Here is a 26,147-nt window from a genome sequence, read left to right on the forward strand (position 1 = left end):
GCCTGCCGGCCGGTCCGTCCGTCCCGCTGGGCCACGCCAGCCCCATGGCGTTCCCGCTGGTAAGAGCTGCTCGCCGCCCGCCCGGGCGGGGCTGGGCGGGGCCGCGGTCCGCGCCGCGGCAGCTAACGGTCCGCGCGCAACCTCGGCCGGGCCGCGGTACCCTCCTCTCCCGCCCCACCCGTGCGCGCAAGTCCCGGGCGGGGCGCGGGTCACGTGCCCGCGAGCGTGGGGCCTCGTGGAGGGGTGTGTGGCGAAGGGGGGGTAGGGAGCCTCCTCGTGACTCAGGGCCTTTGGGCTTAAAGGCGCCGCGGCCCTCCGGGGGCGGCCGGTGGGGCCTCCGAGCTGCGTTGCAGACGCCCGTTGGCCTCGAGTGTCTGTCCAGACGGGAGCAGACCGGACGGAAGGGCGCCCCCGCGCCCGGAACATTTCCTTCTCCCGCAGCCGTCGCACGTGAGAGCCGAAGCCACCGGCGCTGGGAGCTCACGCGCCTCGCAGCGTCCCCCGCGAATTTCGTTCGTACCCAGTGGGCAGCGGGGGAGGGCGGCCGGGGCGGGGCTGCTGGCGGCGTAGACCCTTGCGCTGGGCCTCAGGTCAAGGGAGAGCGCCACGACGGCAGTGGGCGCGTCTCCTTTAAGGCGGAGGGATTAGGCCCCCTCGTGCCGCCCGCGCGCGCTTCACGGGCCCGTGAGGTCACGTGGCTTCACACGTTCGTTAGGCGTAGGAGCTGGAGTTCTGGGGCGGGGTTGGCTAGGTAGGGTCGGGCGCTGGAGGGTGGCCGGCACGTGCAAAGCGGCTTCGCGCTGGGGAGCCCCGCGGCTCAGAGGTGGGTCCTGGGGGCATGGGCGGGGGTCCTGCAGGCCGCGGAGGTGCCCCAGCCGTGGAGCCGACCTAAGCCGCGTCAGCTTCGGGTTTCCCCACCCCGAGTTCTCTGACAGCGGAGAAGTGTGCGTGTGGCCTTGATTTTGTCATTCTCTCAGCCCAGGACCAGACCAGGTTCCCAGACTCGGGTGGGGGTTGGCGCGGGCCCAGCGCTGGTCTCGGGTTTGGCGGAGCAGTGGCTGGGGGCACAGCCTGGTTGCTTCGCCTGGTCAGCCCGCGGGTTGGAAAGGCCCGTGCCTGCCCTGAGCCCCCGGGGCGGGGAGGGGGGCACTCAGACCAAGAAAAGGTTACTCGCCTTTGGTTGTCCCACTTGGCGTCATTCCCCGGTTTTTTCTTCGCGTGGGTGTTGTCTGCAGTCAAGTCGACCCTGACTTTCTTGTGTCATTCCCAGAGGGCTCGGGCAGGCCAGGGTCCTTGTAAGTGGCCCGGCGCCGCCCACAGGACTGAGAAAGCCCGAGCGGACACTTGCACTCTGGAGCACGTCCTCGCCTGCACGGGTTATTTTTTGGTGGCATTTTGCACAGTGCAAGCGGTCCTCCGCTAGGATTGCGCTCGCGACGCAAGTGGGAAGCACGAAGACTCCACGACAGCGCTCAGAGCCGGGGGTGCCGGCTGTGACCCCCTCCCCCACCCCACCCCACCCCGCAGGCCCGGCTCTGCTTAGCGCTGTATTTCGTGGGCAACTGCCTCCTTTGGTCTCCCTGGCTACCGATCTGCTGCCTCGCTCTCTCGCTGGCACCTGAGTAAACTGCTGGGCGAGGGGCGAGGGGGGTTTGCTGGTATCCACAGGTGTACCGCCTGCCTCTGGTCTGCTCCTCAGGTGACGGTGCTGACATGTGCCAGCTGGAAGTGTGCGTCTCCTGAGGATAGTTTGCACCCTTAGGCTCAGGTTCTGTTTGAGCTTAGGGACACAGGGTGGGTTAAAAACAAAAATAAATCCCAACAGGCGGAAGGAAACCTTGGAAACTTCAGGCTGGTGGTGGTTTTCCTGGTTGGTTGAATGGTTTTTATCGTAGGTAGAAGGGGAGTGGAAGGAAGTTCTGCTTCTGGAGCTCCGTGGAGCTCAGGGCTGTCGGAGCTCCTCAGGACACTAGAGTTAAGGGCTGACCGCGGGTCTTGGGGCATCCTCGTTGAGCTCGCTTTGAGCTGCACTGTATTCCCAGAGCCCGTTGCTGCAGAGTTTGGCTTTTGCCATAGTGATGTAATTTAAACTTGAGGAGTGGTCTGGCAGTACGTGCTCGGTTTATAGAACTAGGATTAGGAAGTTGACTACCCTATATTAAGTCAGTCTTTATAGTATAGAAATACTTGCCATCCCGCCTCCCGAGGGTTGTCTTATAACTATCCCGCTGGCCCAGGCTCCCGTGTGGGGAAGGGGAACTGTGCCGGCCTGTACAGCCGGCAGGAGGTTGGAGAGCGAAGGCGTGTGGCGAGTGACCATGGAAACATGAGCAGTTTGGATTGAGCCTTAGGCACTTGGTGCAGGAATGTTTCTGTGGTCTTGTCTTTCCTGTGGTACCAGTACCAGTGTCTGTGAGTCAGTAAGTGGAGAAAGGTGATAAAAGTAGTGCGACTCCGCGCTCAACACCTAACTTGTTAAGAGGCTAATGATAATAGCTGTCTTTGTAAGTTTTTTCAGGGGTCACCAAGCTATTTATTTTGTTTTTAATCCTTAAAATGGGTTACAAACCCAAATCCCTACAGGGGCCTGAGGTAACATAAATGAATAAATGGAAAGAAAGTAAAGAAGAGTAGTGCCTACTGAACTACAGAATTTGCTTAAAGGAGAGCCAGTAGCTGGTTCTTGGCCATGCAAAAGTGTGGGCCCAGAGTTCATGGACCTTTGACTTCTTTCCTAGTTAAGCTGCCAATCTCTGTTTTTTACACGTAGCAATTAAAAAATTGAAAACACTGGATGGATCAAAGTCTCTGAAGATTGGATTCAACCTGAGGGCTAGTTTGGGGTCTTTGTCTTAAAACATACCTTTTAGATTTCCTCCCTATTTTGCAGATGATGAAACAGGCTTAGAAATCAAGTCAGGAGGCTATCAAGTGATAAAACCAGTGTGTGAACCTAGGTCTTTCTGGTGCCATAGCTGAACCTATGGTATTATGTGTATTCCTGTATGTCAGAGGGGTCAAGGGGTTATTGGTGGTGTGCATTGTATAGAAATGTAATGGTCTATGGGCTGGTCACATTCATAGGCAAAGTGAGCCTTAACTGCATTGGAGGGAATCTCTGGTTGCTGTGGAAGTCAGTGTGGGTCTTCTGAGCGTTAGCACAGCAGTGTTGATGTCAGGAGGAATGTGCTGTGTCTATCATTCCATAATGTGTGTCAGAGCAGTTAGCTGATTCTGAGAGAGCCAGAGATCTGGAGAAGTCAGGCTCCTCCCACTGTGGGGGTGACCTTCCCAGACCTCTGCACAAAAGACTGTCCTCTTTCAGGACAGTTAAATTTCAGCAACATTTTCCTTCTGAGACTAGGCATATTTGGAATTATGGTTTTGTAAGACCTGTGAAAGTAGAATGGGGCTTATTAAATCTCACCTTTTTTCTTTTAGCTAAAATTTCCATAATTCTGTCTTTTAGATTTCCAGGCAGAATTAATAAGGGTTTTAGCAGTATGTGGTAAAATCTGGGATAAGCTCCCAGGGCATAAAAGAACCCTGCACCAGGACTAAGGAGCTGGGGTTTCATTCTGGGCAACACTTAGAATCTTAGCAGTGTATAATCCACACTAGCAGATGTAAAGGGATATGTCCCTTTATTAATGTATCTTATTCCTAAAGGATTTAAAGCATAAGGAATTGAGCATATTCAGAGATGTTGTCAAAGGAATATCTCAGTGAGAATGCAGACTCAAATACACACCAGAAAACTTTTTTTACCTGTGGTCTGGAAAGTTTTTGGAAAGATGGAAACTTTAAAATGTTACTTGTCTCCAGCTGCTGCTTTAGCTACCTTTACAGGCCAGGGTCTCAGCTGCGAGTTCAGTGTTTGTGAATTTGGTGAAGGGGAATCGTGAGATGACTAAAGTAGCTCTCTGCTGGTATTTTAGTGTTTATATGCTAGGTAATATCTGTGCGAAGTTTTTCATTCATTGTTTTCAGCTAAATGTTCCCTAAAATTGTTAGGTGTTTGTTTAAAGGGCAGATTAATTAGTGGGTAGTACTTCTGGCTTGAAGTTTGGGATAGAAATGCATACCAAATCCAGATATTAGTGTTTAGGCTGCTGTCTTCAGTAGCTAGTGGTGGAGGCAGTAAAAGAATCATGGGATCAAATAACAAATTATTTTCTCTCATATGGAAGAGCTCTACTAATCCCATCCTGTTCTGCAAATCTGCTTTTCCTAGGCAGTATCTAAGCTGTACTGACTCTGGGGAGAACTTGCCAGAAAGCCTGGGGGTAGGGGATGAGGGATAGGAAGAGGGTTGGACTTAAGAGGTTGGAGTGGAGGAAGTTACATAAAGAATTTTTGCTTCTCTCTGTTGTTTGAGTTAAAACCAAGACGCATCGCGTGCATCCTTTCAGTATTTGGATACTGCTGACCCCGCCTCCTTTGCCCCACATACTGCAGCTTTGAAAATGCCCTTTTTCTTTCCTGCCATTGTTGGAGGCTGATTTTAGTCATACCTGTGTATGAGAGCTTGTCATCTTCTGTAAGCACACAGATTCCAGGTGTTGAAAGTTTTTATGTTGAAGATAGGACCCCCCAAAACAAGGCATTTTTCAGTTACAGTCAACTGGCTGAAAAGATTGAACTAAAAGTACATAATATGTATAACATTTCATATTTTTCATAGGGAAATTACCTGACTTGGAATAAAAAGTCAGTATTCAAATTGGAGAGTGTTAAATTTGCATTGTACACAAAATTTTCAGAGTTTTGTTATTGGGATTTAAGAAGATTCTTGTTAGGAACTATTTTGTCTACTCAATATATAATGTGTTTTTAAGTAACACAGGTGTGGGGGGAATATTCCTGATTAAATAGGGTTGAGCTTTGCTTTCAGCGGTGCAGAAGAACACTTAGGCATGGATAGCCTTTGAATTCTTTTTTTTTTTTTTAAACATCTTTATTGAAGTATAATTGCTTTACAATGGTGTGTTAGTTTCTGCTTTATAACAAAGTGAATCAGTTATACATATACATATGTTCCCGTATCTCTTCCCTCTTGCATCTCCCCCCCTCCCACCCCCCCATCCCACCCCTCTAGGTGGTCACAAAGCACCGAGCTGATCTCCCTGTGCTATGCGGCTGCTTCCCACTAGCTAGCTATTTTACATTTGGTAGTGTGTATATGTCCATGACTCTCTCTCACCCTGTCACATCTCACCCCTCCCCCTCCCCATATCCTCAAGTCCATTCTCTAGTAGGTCTGTGTCTTTATTCCCGTCTTGCCACTAGGTTCTTCATGACCTTTTTTTTTTTTTTTTCCTTAGATTCCATATATATGTGCTTCACTTTTCAATATTCCTGTATGGTTAGAGTACCCTTTTGATTTTTTTTTTTTTAATTTTTTATTTATTTATTTATTTATTTATTTATTTATTTATTTATTTATTTATTTATTTATTTATGGCTGTGTTGGGTCTTCGTTTCTGTGCGAGGGCTTTCTCTAGTTGTGGCAAGCGGGGGCCACTCTTCATCTCGGTGCGCGGGCCTCTCACTATCGCGGCCTCTCCTGTTGCGGAGCACAGGCTCCAGACGCGCAGGCTCAGTAATTGTGGCTCACGGGTCCAGCCGCCCCGCGGCACGTGGGATCCTCCCAGACCAGGGCCCGAACCCGTGTCCCCTGCACTGGCAGGCCGATTCTCAACCACTGCACCACCAGGGAAGCCCCCCCTGTTGATTTTTAAGGCATTTTGTGATGACTTTCCTTGAGGTAATTGGAGAATTCCCAGAGGGCAGGTCTAAAGATTGATTTGTGTGCTAAAAATGGGTCACAGTTGCGTGTAGCTGCTGATTCTGGGAGTAACTTGACTATAATAGTGTGACTGGTTTCTTTATTCTTGGCCAGCATAATATGCTGACAAACATACCATCCTGACAGGTTTAGCGCTGTGGCCTGAAGTTTTCTTTGATAAAGGTGTGGGAGTAGCTCTCCTCTTGTTGAAGGAAAGCAGTTACCTTGAAGGGCAGGTTGGGTTTCTTTGTGTCTTTTGACAGAACACTTAATCTCTTACTACTTAACACCTGTGCTCTCTGCATTCTGGCTTTGTGCTCCTGGCTTCTGGCTCTGACACCATCTGTCTCCTGAGTCTGCCCTTTCTCCTGAGACTTTTTTAAGCTGTAATTTTGGAATTGTTTTGAAGCTCAGGAGGTGTTGGAGACCTGTCTGCCTCCCAGGTATAACTTGGGAGTTGACACCAAGCCCGGATTATAGTGTCTCAGTATGTTCACGGATGAGGAGAATTAAGCTTAGAACGAAAAATGGTTATTTATACAGTGAGAGGATGATAGAGCCAAAACTGGAACCCAGGTCTCTTTATTTCCAGACTAGTGATATTTCTGGAATTCATGCACCTTGCTCTTTGTTATATTGATCTCTCATTATCTCATTTTACTTAAAATTTCTACTTGGTTCATAAGACTCTGTGGCTTCCTAGTTTTTCTTCTTTTCTCTGATCTTTTCTTGTCTTGGCACTCACGGGCTTCCTCCTCCTCCCCGTGGATGCCACATTCCTCGTGGCTCATTCTGTTGGTTCATTTTTGTCTTTTACAGAGGGCCTGTGTGTTCCTATAGCACCAGGTCAAGTTTTAAGTTGAGCTCTTTTTGCCCTGATTGTTCTCAAGAACCATAGTTCTGATTAGCCTACTGAATGAATGTGTCTGTCTGAGGCATATTAAACCTAGAAGATCTCAAAACTACCAATTTCTTCCTTTTCCTCATCTTCTGGGGCTAATCTAATTCTATCCCTTCCACCCAATTACTAGTCAGTTTTTTTCTGACTAGGGTCTGGTGTCCTCTTGGGGGAAAGAACTGTGTTTGGGTGTTTTTTTGTTTTAATTTTTTTTAACCCTGAAGGCCCCAGTACAGATGGATGCTAGGTAAATACGTACTTGTAGCTTTTGTTTGGAAACCTCTCCCCAGTTTCTGTAACAATAAAGCCTTGATGTGATCTAACTTTTGTCTCTTTTAACCCCTGTAACATCCTTTTATCCGTTCTCCATTCCCATTGCTACCACTAGTTCAGGTCTCCCTTGGATGAATATTTTCAGTCTGCTTTTCCTATCTTCCTTCTTAGTTATTCCTGCCTATTCAACACCTACCACTCTGTGTGGAGCTGTGCCATAGTAATGGTCTTATTGTTCCCAGATACATTCCTCAGACCCGAGGTCCTTGGGTCTTTTTCATTTTTGGCTGCGTTGGGTCTTTGTTGCTGCGCACGGGCTTTCTGTAGTTGTGGCGAGTGGGGGCTACTCTTCGTTGCGGTGTGCGGGCTTCTCATTGCGGTGGCTTCTCTTGTTGCGGAGCGCGGGCTCTAGGCTCTAGAGCGCAGGCTCAGTAGTTGTGGTGCACTGGCTTAGTTGCTCCGCGGCATGTGGGATCTTCTCGGACCAGGGCTTGAACCCGTGTCCCCTGCATTGGCAGGCGGATTCTTAACCACGGTGCCACCAGGGAAGCCCTGGTCCTTGGGTCTTAATGGGTGGTTGTATCTCCCAAGCTGAATAGTGAGCTCTGGATGAGAGGGTATTTTCCTGTATCCTTTCTAATCCCCCACACACCTCTCCACGGAATAAATAGTGAGGTGTTGCTGATTTAATACAGGAATTTAAAAATGAAACTCAAACTTCCTTTGGATTTTTGGACTTGAAGAGGCTGAATTTGCATCTGCCGGTCAGGAGCTTACGCCAGCTCCACCATCCTGCTGCTTTTCCTGCTCATGTTGCCCTGCCTGAGTTTGGGAGGCTCTCTTAATGCTAAAACTTCTGAATGTGTCAGATGAAGCTGCGAACAGTATTTCCCTGCCCTTGTAAGAGGCTCCCCCTACAGCTTCAGAGTTGTCACAGAGCAGTTCCCTGACCTGGTCTCTCCTCTCCTCCTCTCTTGTTTTTCAGGCTGCCTTGATGCAGAAGGAAGAGCAGAGCCAGGCTGGGATCCTGATTTGAGTACTAGTGCCCTGTTAACCTGGTTGACTTGGGGAAAGATTTTCAGTTTTGCTAAGCATGTCTTTTTCTTTGTAATGAGACTGAGACAAGCTCATAAATTTTTGTGACGAACAAAAGAAACTGGAGGGTCTGGACGGTTGGTTATATAGGCCCGTTTCTTGCCCTCTCCAGTTGGACTTAGCTTCCTTTACCGTCCGTCTTTGCCAGTTATTGAAGGATTGTCCTCCTCCCTATTCAAAGAGCAGTTTTGTGTCTTGGTGTCCATCTTCTCTCATACCCTCAGGACCTCTTGGTCAGTTGTCCCTGCCACATCTTTTATCTCTGTCTGTAAACATGGTCATCTCTCTTTCATGTTTAGACCTTTCCTAGTACAATAGCCCCTCCAGCAACCAGCCTCACTGGCTTTTCTTAGCTTCCCCATCAAGCTTTTGTACAGAGTAACCTGCCCCCCTCAATCTTTACTGCCTCACCCTTTATTCATCTCTTAAATCCTTGAGATCTGACATCACAGGATCCTCTTCCCTCTCACACATTCTGTTCTGAAACTCTTTTTAGCAAATACATTTTGCCCTATCAAATCTTACAGACGTTTCTTGAGCCTTTCAGGATGTTTGCATTCCTGCCGAGATGTTCTTATAAGATCTTTGAAAAGTGCAAATTTGATCACCTATTCTATGAGGCAGTGGTTCTCAAACATTTTCATCTCAGGATTCCTTTATACTCTTAAAATTTTGAGGACCTCAGGAGCCTTTGTGCATGTGAATCATATCTGTTAATATTTACCCATTAGAAATTTAAACTGAAAATAAATTTATCCATTAGTCATTTAAAAATAACAAATCTATTACATATTAACAATTGTATTTTCCAAAACAAAAAATAACTGAGAGAAGTGAGCATTTTTCTATATATTTGTTAACCTTTTTAGTATCTGATTTAATAGAAGCTGGATTTTGTTGTCAGCCTCTGTAATCTGTTGCCATGTGTTTTGGTAGATGTATATGAGGAAAATTTGGTCTTACATAGATACGCAGTTGGAAGAGGAGAAATATTTTAATAGCCTTTTCAGGTGATTTGGCTATTCCTCTTCGGCGCCAACAAGTGGTAACTTCTTAAAGATTCCAGTTGTCCTTCAGTATCCATGGGGGATTGGTTCCAGGACCCCCCATGGATATCAAAATCCGGAAATCCGGGATGCTCTAGTTGCCTATGTAAAATCACATAGTATTTGTTTATAACCCACGCAATCCTTCCATATATCTCAGATCATCTCTAGATTACTTACAGTACCTAATACTATGTAAGTAATTGTAAATACAACATAAATGCCAATTAAATAGTTGGCCAGTGCATGGCAAGATTAGCTTTTGCTTTTTGGAACTTTCTGGAATATTTTCCCCCAATATTTTTACTCTGTGGTTAGCTGAATCTGCAGATGAGGAACCCAAGGATATAAAGGTCCAACTGTAGTTGCAACATGAAATCTGAAGCCGTATGGATGTACTCTTCATGCTCTGTTATGTTAAAATGCATTGGTCTGTTTTGCGCTTTGGTTGTCATCTACCCATGTCTGATTTTGTAACATCATGTTTTAACCATTTGACAAATGTTGGTTCACTGAGTTGTGCAGTATTGCAAATGTTGACCACTGGTTAATAGCACCACCAGTCTCATCAGAAAAGTCTTTTAAAGTATTGAGGAAGGTGTCAAGTTCAAGTGGTGGCAAATACAGTTTTTCCAGAATTCTTTTTTTCTTCCAAGTTCAAATTTTATCATTAGCAACAGATACTGACAGTGATTTATCTTTTGAAGCTACTGGCTTACTTTGTTTTCAAGAGAATGTTTGCCAAATACCCAAAATTGATAACCATAGTATGTCAGTTGTTTCTTCAAGTATTACAAAAAATATTTCATGGGAAAAAGAAGAGGCTAATTCTTCTTGAAACTCAATAACAAATACTTAAAAAAAATTTTTTTTTTAAATTATTTTTTGGCTGTGTTGGGTCTTCGTTGCTGCGCGCGGGCTTTCTCTAGATGTGGCGAGCCGGGACTACTCTTCATCGCGGTGCGTGGGCTTCTCCTTGAGGTTGTGGAGCACGGGCTCTAGGCTCGTGGGCTCTAGAGCGCCGGCTCAGTTGTGGTGCACGGGCTTAGTTACTCCGCGGCATGTGGGATCTTCCCGGACCAGGGCTCGACCCATGTCCCCTGCATTGGCAGGTGGATTCTTAACCACTGCACCACCAGGGAAGTCCTGTGTCTCAGAGAATATTAAAGGCAGGTACTCAAGGGTCGAGATTTAATAAAAGTTTTACTGTTTACCCAAGGACATTGTAAATCTGGCTTTTTCTGGGAATTCATACCATAAGTAATACAATAACTTTTGCTACAGTTTATTGGCATTGCCTTGATTTCTGCTAAGGTGCCAGATTTACCTACTCCTATTGCTTTTGTATCATCAGTGCAAATGTCAACACGGTGGAAAAGTAAATTGATATCTTAGAATTATGAAAAAAGTTTTGACAAGGGTGGGTACACAGACCCTGCTTTGAGAACTACTGCCACAGAATAAGGTCAAGTTCCTTAGTTAGTGTATAAAGTCTGTCATGGTCTGACTTCAGCTTAGTGGCCAAGTTTGAGCCCTACTGGTCTATTCCTTGAACTTTTTAAAAATTGAGTAGTAACATACATGCAGTAAAAGGCACTAGTGTTAGTGTATAGCTTGATCAATTTTTACATGTTTATATAGTTTTATGTATTTTTACTTATTTATGTTTATTATTTTTAAATATCACAAATCAAGATGCAGAACATTTCCAACACTCTGTAAGGTTCCTTTGTGCCCTTTCCACTCTATATCCCTCCCCCTCTCCACACACACACACACACACACACACACACACACACACACACACAGAGTTAAATACTGTTCTGATTTCATCAGTTGGCTTTGCCTGTTTTTGAACTTCTTATAAATGAAATCATGTAGCATGTACTCTTGAGTTTGGCTTTTTTTCCCCCCCCACAATTTAGTGTCTGTGAGGTTTCTGTAAGTTGGAGTGTAGTACAGAAGTTTTGTTTGTTTTTGCTGTACAGTACTACATTAGAGATGTGAATAATTATCCGTCTTACACGTTACAGATGTGAACAATTTAGACATACTTATGCTTATGGGTGTGCAGAAAAGAGTTAACATAGCAGGTCTCACTGCTGTCCTTTGGCTGGTGTCTGGGAACTTGGATTTTGAGTTCCCACCATTCCAAGAACTGGTAAGAATGATTTACTATACATAAACTATATTAGGTATAGTAAATCATTAGCTTTAAGTATAGTAGTATGGTTTAGGTATAGTAATATGGTTTGTGTTGAACATCTGCTTTCCTCTTGGAGTCTGGAATTTTTGTATATTACAGACAGAGGCTGCCTATGTGACCAGCCCTCATTAAAATCCCTGGGTGCCAAACTTCTTTAGTTGGCAACATTTCACAAGTGTTGTGACAGTTTGTTGCTGGGGGAATTAAGCATGTCCTCTGTGACCCGTTTGGGAGGAAAACCCTTAGAAACTTGCACCTGGTTTCCCCCAGGGTTTGCCCCATGTGCTTCTTCCCTTTACTGGTTTTGCTCTGTATTTTCTGACTGAATATATGCTGAATACGCCTGAATACTGACTCCTGTGAGTTGTCCTTGTAAATCATTGGACCTGGGGGTGGTCTTGGGGACCACTAATGCAACAAGCATTAATTTTTGTTTGTTTTCAGATTTTGAGTATAATAATGAAACTGTGTGACTGTTCTTGAACGTGCCTTTTTATCCTCCTATGTATTCATTTCTCTTGCATGGAGGAGAATTAGTGCAATTGCTGGGTCATAGGATAGTATCCCTTGCATTTAAAATTCTAGTAATAGTGTACTTCTGGTTGCCTAAAAGTATTCCTCTGTTTCGTACCTTTTTGCCTTTGTACATGTTACTGTTTTTGCCTAGAATGCCCTTCCCATCCCTAATATGCCTGTTTGACAAAACCTTTTAACCTTTTTACCTACCTACTATCCTTTCTAATTTCTATGTATGTTTATTAGGCTTACGATATAGCATATAACTTACTTGTTTATGTGCTTGTGTTCCCATTAGACTAATTCCTTGGGAGCTGGGGCTGTCTTATTTATCCTCTGTCCCCAGAATGGCTCCTGGTGTATGGTGAGAATGTAATCAGTAAATATAATTGTAATCTTTGGGTCCCCAAGCACGAGGTCATATTGTTCATGGGTTCCTTGTTTTTTGTTCATGTGGAATTGTCTCTGCTCCAAACTTAAAATCCCAAATCCTGAAATGACTTTGAGTGGCCAAGAGCTTTGACAGTGAAAAGAGATAGAATTGGTGAGTGAATATTGGTTTTGTTCTTGTCTTAACAATTAAGAGTCACTACAATTTATGGAGGTTGTGATGGAGGTGGTAAAAATACCTATGAAAGGAATATAATATGGGTCTGCCTTTCCTGTGGTATCTGTATTGAGTGCCTGCAAATTTAGTAGATATTATGTTGGGTGCTACTTCGATAAAGGCCTTGAAAGATCTTACAGTTTATCAAATGCAGAGCTAACTATGTATACAGCAAACAGTTTGACAGGTAAGTGTGACAAGAGCTACAGTTACAGTGACCATGTGTTTTATGTATTCTTGAGCAGTCTTGGTATTAAATATTCCCTTAATGTTCTCATAAACCTGTCCTGGAAATTGTAGTATTTCCTTTTCCAGACTGAGTTTATAGAGCGAAAAGAATATTGGGCATTTAAATGCATTCTGTAGAAACTGAAGAATAACCAGAAAAGTAAAGGGAGAGCCAGGAGAAAGTGGTTCCTGAATTAAATGAGTGGAGAGTAGCTGAGGATCAGATACCCAAAGATGTCAGTCAAGTAAGATAGATTTGAAGTATCGGTTGGGTTTGGCAACTCAAGTCATTAATGTAGTTTCTTTTGGGGGGAGAAGGACATGCTGGCAGGATATTATGGGTTGAGAGGAAGGATGAACAGGAGGTTCAGAAGTAAATATAGTATATTTTCTAAAAGATTGGTGGTAGAGCAAAAGGAAGAAGGCAGTGGCTTAACAGAATGTTTTAAGTCAAGGAAGATGTGTTTTTTTTAAGATGAGAGAGCCTTGAGCATACTTACAGACTAATGGGAAGGAACCAGTGGAGAAGAGAGAGGGAAGTGAGATCATGAATGAAGAGGAGGTGGTATCTTGAGTCTTGTATCTGGTCTCTTTCTGCAGATAAGGACCTGCAGCCTTATCTCCTTTATTCCTGGTGAGCCTCCCTGCCCAGTCTTGTTCCTGCACTCCCTTTCCTTGAATTTACTGTGTTCTGTATCCACTCTGTGCTTGTTCTTTGTCTATTATGTTCTTCTTCAGACTTGCTTATTGAAATTCTGCTTTTTCATTAATCCCTAGCTTAAAAGTCTGAATTGTTAAACCATTCCAGGTACCTTAAATATACTCATGTCTTCTGTAGTGTTTTGTACTTACCTTGATCTCCACTTACCTAGCTGGTTTTCTTTCTTTCTCCCACTTACCTCATTCTCCCTAGGGCATGGATTATGTTTTACATATTTCAGTAATCTCAACATCTGACCTAGCAGGTTTTTAGTATTTATGAAATATTAGACTATGTGACACTGTCATTTTGTTGGTCAGAAAAGGTAGGATATTGACAACTTCATATGGATCAACCTAATAAATTTTTATTCCTTACATTCTTGCACAGAAGACTTGAGGTGGAAGTTTAATTAAGAATGGACAAGCAAGGACCAAGGAGAAAGTTAGAGAAGCATTTCTTAACAGCTGTAGAGCAATTGAAATTCAAACAGAAACTGGCTTTGAGTGACCAGGAGACTAAAGCAAACATGGAAACTTGGCTAGATTTACATTTTCCCATAATGTAAGGAAAACATTTCAGTTCATTAGGGGAAACTGTAACATTTCCTTATCTTGGTCTGAATGACATTTTTCTGAGTGGGTAGTCATATAAGTGCCGTTCAAAATTTGTGGTAAACAGTATCCTCAAAATCCTGAGTGTACATGCTAAAGAGGTTTTATTCAGCTTTATTATTACTTACTAAAAAATTTAGACCAAATTGCCAAAGTACGTCTCAGAACCACTTTTTTTGGGATATTTAAGTATATTACTTTCTTTTGCTGTGTAATAGGTAAAAACCCAAAATGTTCAAGACCAGTGCTATTAACTAAAAATATCTGATTAATTAGAAAACTTTATTCTGAGAAAAATTTTTGGTATGAACAGTGTTGCAAAGGGAGTCAGTGGATTCCAATCCATGGAACCCCAGGCTCAAAACTCCATCAGGAGGAGTAGATAAACTGTGTCCCATTCAGACAGTCTTCCATAAATCTTTCAGCTGGCTTTTGAGGAATCAGGTAATAGTCTTGAAGTGGTCTGCAGTGTAGATATTTTGTTGTTGATTAAAGGCAAACTTAATGAAAACAAACCCAGAAGGTGGTAGAGTTGGCATTCATTTATGACAAATATCTGCAAACCAGGATTTTGACCTAAAGGAATGGCCCTTTCATCACCATGTTGATCCCGGGTTATACGGTATTTGAAGACAAGGCCGGGGTTTCCAAAATAGGGCAAATCTAGATTTGTTATGGCATACAAATAGGTATAACATTTTAGGATCTTATTCCTGAACTAGCGAACATAGCTGCATGGTGTGGGTTCAGATTTTAAAGAATTATGAGTGGTAGTTTCAAACCATAAAGGCAAAAAGCCCTCTAGTTATGTGCTGTAAGCTTTTCTGTGAACTTGATTAGGATAAGTTGAAAGCATACTTATGAGTAACAGTGATGGAGTTGGGAGACATTCGTCCCTAATAAGTTATTGAGCGTATCCAGGCACTTTAATTTCTCATTACCACAAAGTCTGCAGAGTAGGTGGTACTCCATTTTGTACTTAAGGCAACCAAAGCTCAAAGAAGATACTTAAGTGGTAAACTTAGTATTTGTACTCCAAAGCATATAGACCTTCTTTCTAGTCTGCTCTCTTCTCCCATACCTAACGCTCCGCCTTGCTATACCACTTTTGATAATGCTGCTCTGTTCTCTGTGTTCTTCAGACCTTCGTCTTACTCTCACTTCCAGGCACATTCTCTTCCTTTGAGTCCCCTCGGCTCAGAGGACAGTGTATGTTTACAGCACATTGTAGCTTGTGTTGTGATTGTTCACGACATAATCAGGTCTTAGTTCCCTTTCTAGACTTCAAAAATTTTTTTGACTGAGTCTCTGTGTAACCTGCCTACCCTTAGAATGCTGCTGTAGATAGCAGGCAATTGGTTAATGGTTATTAGGCAGGGAATGAATGAAGCATGTAGCCTTAAGATCCGCAGATTGATTATAAATGCTTATTATCTTAGCCCTTGTGAAGTTGCCTTAGTGAAGTTGAAAATCATCTTAGAAATCTACAGTTGTGAAAAGGGCCTTGTGTCAGTGGATTTAACCATTCTCGGTGGGACCTCTCTGGAGGGCTTGGGAAAACAGCCTTGCAGGACTGTGTATTCTGGTCATCCTCACAGTCTTTCAAGAGCTTGAAAATGATATGGAACTCAAGTTTGTCCCTTTAAGGCCATCCTGCAGAGTTTCTAAAATTGTAAATGTTTCTGGTCATTCTCATGCTTATACCTGGATTTTAATAGGTTAAACAGAATAACACCAGGCTTTTTAAATTTTGTTTTGAAGTGATCAGCTACAAGATCTTAGGTGCTAGTTTCCTTACTTGGTCTGTTTTTTTCCCACGAAGGTAATTGGGAATGATAGAACTGATGAGTCAGGCTCCCCTTAGAAGATTCAGTCTGTCAGCCAGTATCTCATTGCTTATATGTCAGGCATTGGATGTGGTGAGTGAGGGAGATTGAAAAGTGAAGAATGGTACCTAGATTTCTGTCTAGGGCACCTGGAAGATGGTGGTGTTATTTGCTGAGATAGAGAATACCAAAAGAATCACTTGGGTGGGGGTTCAGTTCATGTTTATGTATTTGGGAGTGCTTTTCTCATTCAGTAATGTCTTACCTGAGTTGTAAGTACTTTTAATGACCGTGTGGAATTGTATAACTTATTTAAACAATTCCCTTGGGTGGTGTTTGTACCACTCTTGGTCCTGACCGTGTCTTTTCCTGTGATTATATCTTCAGATGTAAAAATGGTAGCTACCATATGCCAGCACCATGCTAAGTGCTGTAAACATCTCATCAAAAGGTTGGTAGGTACTCTTCTCCATTTTCACAAATGGGGAAACTGTGGCACAGAGATTAATAACTGCCAATAAATGGCAGAACCAAACTTTTTAAACAACTGTATTGAGATATAATTTGCATAACCGTAAAGTTCACCTTTCAACTGTAAAGTAGGTGGTACTCCATTTTGTACCTAAGGCAACCAAGGCTCAAAGAAGATACTTAAGTGGTAAACTTAGTATTTGTACTCCAAAGCATATAGACCGTCTTTCCACACATGTATTTACAGTTTTGTAACCATCACTGTCGTCTAATTTTAGAATATTTTCATTATCTCAAAAAGAAATTTTGAAGAAAAAAAAAAATTTTGTACCTGTTAGACATGACCCTCTAACCTGCTCCCCACATCCCCAGTTGAAGGCAGCTAATCAACTTTATTTTTTTAAATAAATTTATTTTATTTATTTTATTTTTGGCTGCGTTGGGTCTTTGTTGCTGTGCGCGGGCTTTTCTCCAGTTGCGGCGAGTGGGGGCTACTCTTCGTTGCGGTGCGCGGGCTTCTCATTGTGGTGGCTTCTCTTGCTGTGGAGCACGGGCTCTAGGTGCACAGGCTTCAGTAGTTGCAGCATGCAGGCTCAGTGGTTGTGGCTTGCGGGCTTTAGAGCGCAGGCTCAGTAGTTGTGGCGCACGGGCTTAGTTGCTCCGCAGCATGTGGGATCTTCCTGGACCAGGACTGGAACCCGTGTCCCCTGCATTGGCAGGCGATTCTTAACCACTGCACCACCAGGGAAGCCCCAACTAATCTCCTTTAGATTTGCCTATTCTGGATGTTTCATGTAATTGGGCTCATATAATCTGTGGTCTTGTGTGACTGGCTTCTTTGACTTAATGCTTTTGAGGTTTACTTGTGTTGTAGTATGCATCAGTACTTCATTCTTTTTTATTGCCAAATAATCTATTGTGTAGATAAATTCAAGATTTGAACCAGGTGTGTCTGGTTCTTAAAGCTCATGTTGCTGCTACCATGCCATTCTACTTCCTATACATGTCCCATTATGTTAGAAGGTTCTTGAGGCAGCATCTTACATTTCAGTGTTTTCCCCGCTGATGGTTCTCTCAGGGTGCCTTGCTCGGAGTGAAGTATTTTAATATATAGGCAAGAAACCCAAGTCCTTGTTACTTTAACTTGTGGTGTTGGATTAGAAGAAAGGAGGTGTGAAGTCTCTATCAAAAGGGAGAGTAGAAAATCTAAACATCTTTTTTCTGCGTCTAGGAGGAAGACGCAGGAAGGATAAAAGATTGCTGGGACAATCAGGAAGCACCTGCGCTCTCCACGTGTAGCAATGCCAATATCTTTCGAAGGATAAATGCCATATTGGATAATTCTCTGGATTTCAGTAGAGTCTGCACTACACCTGTAAATCGAGGAATCCATGATCATTTGCCAGGTGACTTAGATTTGAAAACTTGGATGTGCTAGGCATGTGTACACAGCTGTTTCTAGGCAGCTTCCTGGTGATGCCTATGAAGAATGACCTTGAATCTCTGACAACACTTGCCCCTTTTGTAGTTTGCCTTGTGGATTGGGTCCCCTTTGGGGTGAAGACTTCCTTCGATTACAATACAGAAATTTTTTTTATGATTCACAAGAAGATTAGGTGAAAAAGGATAGGTCAAAGTGACAGGGCTATTTATATATACAATTACAGTAGAGTCATGTATGTTAAGATAGATTTTCTTATAGCTGCATTAGAAAAGTTTAAAAGTGTAATTAATACTGGATCTAACCCAACGTAGTCAAAATATCGTGTCAACATGTAATCAACATAGAAAACTCTTAGTGAGATATTCTTTTGTTAGTACTAAGACTTCAAAATCCAGTGTATATTTTACATTTACAGCACAGCTCAATTTGAATTAGCTTCATTTCAAGTGCTCAGTAGCCACATGGGACTAGTGGCTACTGTATGGGATGGTGCAGCTCTTCAATATTTTAATTTCTTTCAAAATGAGTGCAAGTCAACAAGCATTTGATTTTTATGATATTTAGTATATTCCACAGAATAATGGGGGAGAGGGGAGCATCTCCTGAAGATGATTCTTCATAAGGAGGCTTGGGTGTCCTAACAGTGTTTCATAATCTTTTTGTGGGAGTTGCAACATATTATAGGAATGTTGATGGAATATTTTTTGTTTGAATTATTTTAGATGAAAGTGAACGTGTTTTTAATTTTTTAAATGGACCTTGAAAATATCTGGTAACACACAGATTCTCAGAACAAGGACTGGTAATTGCTGTTTTTTAGTTACAAATTCTTTGATTTATTTTTAACTTGGCCTTGGAAATAATTCCCACAAAGATGCAGGAGCATGTGAACATAAAGTAGCTAAATGTTTAAGGGAGAAGTCCATTAGGAAGGAGATGGCCCCATGGAATTTATTTATTAAATTGTGCTGGAAGGGAAATGAGAGAAGAGCATGGGGGCTGGGAGACATGGGTGGGTCTTGTCTATTACAACTTCCAAAAGAGTATACATGTAATGTTTTCTGTTAATTGGAGTCAGCTGTGAGCTAACCCTTATTCTTTAGCTTATGCTGAGTTAAAAATTCAGAGAACCTACTTGGTTCTATGTATGTGTTGTTTTTTTCTTTTCAGAAAGTTGCATGAGTTACATTCCAATAAGAATGACACTCAACAATGACTTAAATTTCACTGGGTTGCTTCAGACATGCTGGAACTTTTATGGTTTATAGCAAAGTATTTTTCAGCTAATGCTAGGTTGTTGACTTGTGTGAGGGGAAGGCTTCTGGTCAGTGAGACAGGAGCTTTGAGGAGTGTACATTTGCAGTTGGCCAGGGCGCCCAGTGACCTCGCTGGCAAGATGCCAGGTGCTGGTGAAAGTGTTACTATCCCACTCTGCCCAGGTCACTCACTGGCCAGACTACAAGGTACAGACTTCTTGGCCTCTTCAGGGCCTTCTCAGGGCATGGGTTCAAGAAGAGTACCTTGAAGAAATAGGGAAACCTGGGTTGTAAGGTTGACCTTGGGCAGTGAGATAAAGTAGATAGTTTTTCTAGCTGTAGGGCAGAATGGTACCTCCCCAAATGCCTCACAGAGTTCTCCTGGGGGGCTCAATAAGGAAAGCAATACTGCAGTTTGAAGGGACCTCAAGGGATTGTAGGAGAGGTTCTGGTCAAGGTGTTCTGGGCCGTCCTTCGCACATACCTAGCCCCCACGGTATGGTCGGCTCTCTCCTTGTCCCCACCTGAGATGTTGGCGCAGGGCTGTGGGCTCTTGGTCTTGAGTGGTGAGGCAGGGCTGCCTGGCCTAGAGCAGAGAGCAGCTTTCCCAGGTTTCCCCAGCAGGAAAACCCACCTTGTGGTTAATGAGCAAGTAAACTTGGGCATGTATTTTCCATGAGGAACTTTAACGTGAATTTGCAGCTTCTGGTCAGAAGTAATCCTATTACCTAAGGAGATAATCAGAATTATAAAAACCTAAGAACAAGATTGGTTATCACAGTATTATTACGAAGGACAATTTGATGACAACAAAAGCTGAAGTAACCATGCAGTGGAATGTTCTGCGGTTATTAATATGATGTTTGTAGAAGACTACTTAATGATATAGATAATCACAGTACCTGAAGTGAAAAAGCAAAGTGCAAAACAGTGCGGTCTCAGGTATGTATATATGTATAGAAAAAGACTGGAATGACAAGACATAAATGTAGCAGTGAAGGTGTAATGGGTAATTTGTTTTCTGTGTGCTTTCCCCTACTGGTTCTTCTGTGACAAACATGGGTTTTTTAAAATAAATAAATTAATTTATATTTTTTGGCTGCATTGGGTCCTCGTTGCTGTACGCGGGCTTTCTCTCTAGTTGCAGTGAGCGGGGGCTACTCTTCATTGTGGTGCATGGGCTTCTCATTGTGGTGGCTTCTGTTGTTGCGGAGCACAGGCTGTAGGTGCGTGGGCTTCAGTAGTTGTGGCTCACGGGCTTAGTTGCTCCATGGCATGTGGGATCTTCCCGGACCAGGACTCGAACCCGTGTCCCCTGCATTGGCAGGGAGATTCTTAACCACTGTGCCACCAGGAAAGTCCCCAAACATGTTTTATAATCAAAACAACTTGTTAAAAATGGTGTATCTTGGCCAGTGTTTCACATTGCTGTTTGAATTTTGCATAGGCGCATTTAATTTTAATTGCACACCTTGTTTCATATAGGTATACCTAAATTTGCAATAGTTATGTACCATTTATTTTTTTCATTTGAGCAAATGTTTGCATTGTCATTTGCAAGGCTGTGTGTTAGCTGTGACAAAATTTCATTGCATATAGTATGCAGTGAGAGTAGTATCAGAATTACACGCTCAGTTGATAAGGTATTATTGGGAAAGTGCTGTGGCAGGGTCAAAGCAAGGAGAGACTGTACTGGTTAGGGAACTAGGAAACACTTTTTGGATGAAGCAGCATTTGAAACACGCCTTGAAGAAGAGAAAGCTATTTCATTGTAACTGGATGTTGAGTAGATTTTTTTTTTTTTTTTACTGTCGCTTCAGAATTAGCATTGGGGTCCAAAGCTGAAATTGAAGAGGTGTTAAATGACCTGTGGTACAATGACAGTCCCCAAGAGTTGGAGCCAGATACACCTCTCTGGCTTCACAGATACGAAGAGGCCAAGGAGCTGTCCTTACTACCACAAACATCATCTCAGCCTTTCCCTGGTCTGTGTAAGAAGACTGCTTAGGGAGGGCAGCATTTGAAGTGATTCCCTCCCCTCTTAGTGGAGCACAGTGGGGCGCAATGCTGCTTCCGCTGTCAAGCCAAGCGAGGGAAGTGTCTTCCAAGAGAAGCATTTGTATAGATTGAGGGGGCTTCCAAGAAGCAAGGCAAGGTTGAGCCCATTGTTAGGCAGCAGACTTGCTCTCTGTCCTTGACTGAGTAGAGGTGAAAGAGAAATTGAGAGAAGATGTGGGGCAGGGAGGGAGGAGGGTGGCTGGAGCTGTCTGATTGCCACCAGTTGACACACAGGGAAGTTGTGACTTCCTGTGGTTCAGGAGAAGTTGCAGAAGGCCTGAGCTTTTGGGCTAGCATCCCACCAAGATGGCCCTTGTTGTTGTGTGTGGGGTGGTAGGAGTTGGGATGGGGCTGGAAGGTTAGGCTAGAGCTGGATCCCTTACCCAAGCAACTCCTCATGAGAGGGGTGTCTGCTACCTAGAGGGCCCTTTCCCCACGCCCTAGTCCCTTAAACCATAATCTATCAATATTAAACTCTGAGGAAGGAAGGAAATGGGCTGTAAATGGACATGTGATTAAAGCATAAATGAACTGAGTATTTAGTGTCTGTGAAGTGTGAAAATTGGTAAGATTAAGGGACATCTTAACTACTGGATGGGCTGGGGATGGTGACTGGAGGAAAAAGTTTCATGTTAACTCCCTGAGAAAAGGGATAGATTAGTCAAAGTAGTTCACAGTAAGTAAGGTGTGGGACTGAAACACTGATTAAGACTTTTTTATTTAAGTGTAATACACATACAGAAAAGTACATATCATAAGTGAAGAGCTCACAGTGTCTCCAACTGAACACAAGCATGTAACTGGCACCCAGATCTAGATGAACTGCTGACTTTCAATTTAGGACCGAAGAAGTGTATAACTGTAGCCAGATGTATTGAATTTCTGACTGAGATGGTTTCCTTTTTTATTCTGGAGTATCATCACTAAATTGTCTGAAAAGCTATTCTGAAATAAATTTTACTATATTCAGGGACTTCCCTGGTGGCACAGTGGTTGGGAATCTGCCTGCCAGTGCGGGGGACGCGGGTTCGAGCCCTGGTCCAGGAGGATCCCACATGCCGCAGAGCGACTGAGCCCGTGTGCCACAACTACTGAGCCTGAGCTCTAGAACCCGCGCACCACAACTACTGGGCCCGCGTGCCACAACTGCTGAAGCCCGCACGCCTGGAGCCTGTGCTCCGCAACGGGAGAGGCCGCCGCGGTGAGGGGCCCGCGCGCCGCAGCGGAGAGTGGCCCCCGCTTGCCGCAAGTAGGGAAAGCCCGCGCGCAGCGACGAAGACCCAATGCAGCCAAAAAAAAAAAAATAATAATAATAATAATTTTACTATATTCAGTCCCAGCTAACAGGAGACAGTTGAAATTACTCTTGGGAAGTCTTGTTTCCCACAAAATAAATTTTTTGTAGAACCTTAATATATGGCTTTAACAGTTAAAAATTTAACTTTTAATCCAAGTATAACATACATACAGAAAAGTATGTATGATACTTTTACTGTGATAAATATGCAAATTCAATGTATTTCACATACCAAACATATCTTGTATATATCCACTCATATATAGAGGCAATAGACCAGAAGCCCCCAGAAATCCTGCAGTCTCTTAACTAGTGAAGGGTAAACCACCATGCTGACTTCTAGATGCATGCATTAGTTCTGCCTGTTTTTGAACTTAACATAAATAGAATCATAAATATGTACTCTTCAGCTGTGAGATTCATCCATATCACAGCCAGTGGTTGTGGATCATTTGTTCCCATTGCTGTACTGTATTCTGTTGTATGAATATTCATTCTGGCTTATTCATTCTACTGTTAATAGACATTTGGGGCCATTATGAATAGTGCTGCTATGAACATGTCTTTTGGTGAACTTATTTCTTTTGGGTGTACTCCTAGGAGAGTGTTGGCTTATAGGGTATGTGTGATTTCAGCATTAATAGATGCTGCCAGTTTTTCACAGCAAGTGCACCAGTTTACACTTGTGACAATGTCAGATGGTTTGGGTTAGTTCCACATCCTCACTAACAATTGGTATTGTCTTTTTCACTTTGGTCATTTTGGTGAGTATGTAATGGCATCTCTATTGCAGTTTTAATTTTCATTTCCCTGATGACTCATGAAGTTGAACACCTTTTCATATGTCTGTTGACCTTTGGATATCCTCCTTCCTGAAGTGCCTTTTCAGGTCTTACCCTAATATTTCTTTACGGTTACCTGCCTTTTTCCTGTTTACTTGATGCTCTTTCCTGTTTACTGTTTATATATTCTGCATATGAGTTCTTTGATATATAGAATAAAAATATTTTCTCCCAACCTGCAGCTTGTCTTTATACTTTTAATTGGTATTTTTTGAATAACATAATTTAAGTTTTAATGATGTCCAGTTTATCGACTTTTCAAATATGGTTAATGCTTTGTGTCCTGTTTAAGAAATGTTTCCCTATTCCAAAGTCATGAAGATATTTTGTGCCTCGTTTTAAAAACATTATTGTTTTACCTTTCACTCTTAGATTTCCAACCCATCTGGGATTAATTTTGTACATGGTGTAAGGTGGAAGGTCAAGATTCATTTTTTTCTGCATGGATAGCCAGTTGACCCAGTACTATGTTGAAAAAAAATCCCTTTTCATTGCACTGCTGTCACCTTTCTGATAAATCAAGTATATGTGTTGTCTGTGCATATCGGTTTTCTTCCACTGAGCTGTTTATCTGTCCTTGTCTTAGTTACTACAACTTTATAGTAGATTTTGATATTTGGTAGTGAAGTCCTCTGGCTTTGTCCTTCATGATTCTTGGTTCCTCTTGGATTTTTGTATTTCCACATGGTCATAGATTCAGCTTGTCAGTGTCACATCGTTCCACCCCCCCCAACTCCCACCCCCAAACTCTGCTGGAATTTTGATTGAGATTTCATTGAATCTGTGAATCAATTTGTAGAAAATTGGTATGTTGACGACAAATCTTTGAATTCATAAAGCTGGTGTATCCTTTCATTTATCAGGTCTTTAATTTTTCTCAATGTTTTATAGACATCTTGGACATCCTTTTTTAGGTTTATCTCTAGGTCTGGGTAGGTGTCTGTGTAATGCTACTGTAAATGATTTTTGTGTGTGTCGTTTTCTGTTTGGTTGCTGCTGCCTGATGGTCTTTTCTAATGTGAGCTCCAGAGCTGGATATACATACTGTTGAGTTTTAGAAATTTGAGTCCCTCTTACATGCAAATTTAAGTTTATGGTATTCTGTTTTCTAAATATTCTGTAGTTTCAGTCTGCGAGTGGTTTTATTCACTTTTGTTGATCCATGTGGTTTTTGGAGGATATATGGAGAGATTTGGATTTAGGCAGCTGCCCATTTTCCAATAGGAACCAGGAAATCTGATCTTGCTGATCTTGTTTGAAAAGAATATGCATGTGTGTGTACACGCATATCTTGGCAAAATATACACCAAAATTTTTTATATTAAAATACTAATGATGTACACACCTTTTAGAATATCTGAAATTAAGAAGACTGACCATGCCAAGAATTGACGTGAATGTGGAAGATGTGGAACTTTCATAAACTGCTGGGGGGAATACAAAATGGTACAACCGTTTGGAAAACAGTTTGGTAGATTCCTAAAAAGTTAAACACTTACCTACCATATGACCCAGCAGTTCCACTCATAGATTTTTTTAAAGAAACTTTTTAGAATAGTTTTTTGACTTATAGAAAAATTACAAAAGTAGTGCAAAGAGTTCTTGAATATATTCCCATCCAGTTTCCTTTGTTGTTAACATCTGACATTAGTATGGTGAATTTCTGTCACATTTGTCACAACTAATGAACCAGTATTGACACTATAGTACATATTTAATTTTGATTTTCTTATTTTTTGCCTAATGTCCTTTTTCTGTACTAAGATCCCATATTACTTTTAGTCCCATGTCTGTTTAGGCTCTTCTAGACTGTGACAGTTTCTCACTTTCCTTGTTTTTGATGACCTTGACAGTTTTAGGCAGTACTAGTCACACTCAACAAAAATGAAAGCATGTATCCATAGACAGACTTGTACACAAATGTTCATAATCTCTTTATTTGTGATAGCCAGCAAGTGGACACAACCCCAGTGTCCATTAGTTGGGAAATGGATAAACAAATGGTGGCATGTCCATACAAAAGAATATTATTTATCAATGTGTGCCACAGCGTAGATGAATCTCAGGATAATTATACTCAGTGAAAGAAGCCTGACAAAAAAAGAGAATATACTTAAAATTCCATTTACATAGAATTCTAGAAAATACAAACTAGTCTGTAGTGACAGAAAGCAAATCCGTAGTTTGCTGGGGAAAGCGGCACAGGGACAGGGAAGAGGAGGGATTACAAAGGGGCATGAGGAAACTTGGGGATGATGGATATATTCATTATCTTGATTGTGGTGGTGGTTCCATGGAAGTAACATACTGAAACATCAAAATTTGCACTTTAAATATGTGCAGTTTATCATGTCAATTATGCCTCAGTAGAGCTGTCAACATTTTTAAAACAGCAGTTATCTCTGAATGGTGGGATTTAAATGTACTTGTTTTGCTTTTGTAGAGAATTTTTTAGTATTAAATATTTCAAAATAGAGAAAAGAGTAGAAAATCAATTATCTCTGTGTATCTACCACCCATCTTTAACAAATGTTAAGATTTTGACATGTTTGAAACTTTTTGAGGCAACATGAAACATCAAATAAAACTTTGCGTTTGTTGTGTTTGTCTGTTTCCCCTACTCTCCTTGAGGCCAGCGCCATCTTTTTAAAAAAATATTTATTTATTTATTTGGCTGCATCGGGTCTTTAGTTGCATCATGTGGGATCTTTTGTTGCAGTGCAAGGGCTTTTTGTTGCGGTGTGTGGGCTTCTCTCTAGTTGTGGCGTGTAGGCTCCGGAGTGCGTGGGCTCAGTAGTTGCAGCATGCAGGCTCTCTAGTTGGGACACGCGGGCTCTAGAGTTCACAGGCTTAGTTACCCCGTGGCATGTGGGATCCTGGTTCCCCGAACAGGGATCGAACCCCCGTCCCCTGCCTTGGAAGACGGGTGCTTAACCACTGGACCACCAGGGAAGTCCCCCTACTCTCTCTCCTAGAGGTAAC

At 42.7% G+C, this 26,147-nt stretch overlaps 1 protein-coding gene across 1 annotated transcript in view; it reads left to right on the forward strand.

Annotated features, from left to right (window-relative positions):
• CPEB1 (cytoplasmic polyadenylation element binding protein 1) overlaps window positions 1-26,147 on the forward strand; it is a 95,321-nt gene continuing 69,174 nt past the window's right edge. Inside the window, exons 1-2 of the mRNA XM_061181748.1 lie at window positions 1-59; window positions 17,500-17,674. Coding sequence (XP_061037731.1) covers window positions 45-59; window positions 17,500-17,674 — 190 coding nt within the window. The 5' untranslated portion in view covers window positions 1-44. The remainder of the gene's footprint in view (window positions 60-17,499; window positions 17,675-26,147) is intronic.

This window comes from Eubalaena glacialis, chromosome 2 (genome assembly GCF_028564815.1).
Source record: "Eubalaena glacialis isolate mEubGla1 chromosome 2, mEubGla1.1.hap2.+ XY, whole genome shotgun sequence".
NCBI classification, from domain to species: domain Eukaryota; kingdom Metazoa; phylum Chordata; class Mammalia; order Artiodactyla; family Balaenidae; genus Eubalaena; species Eubalaena glacialis.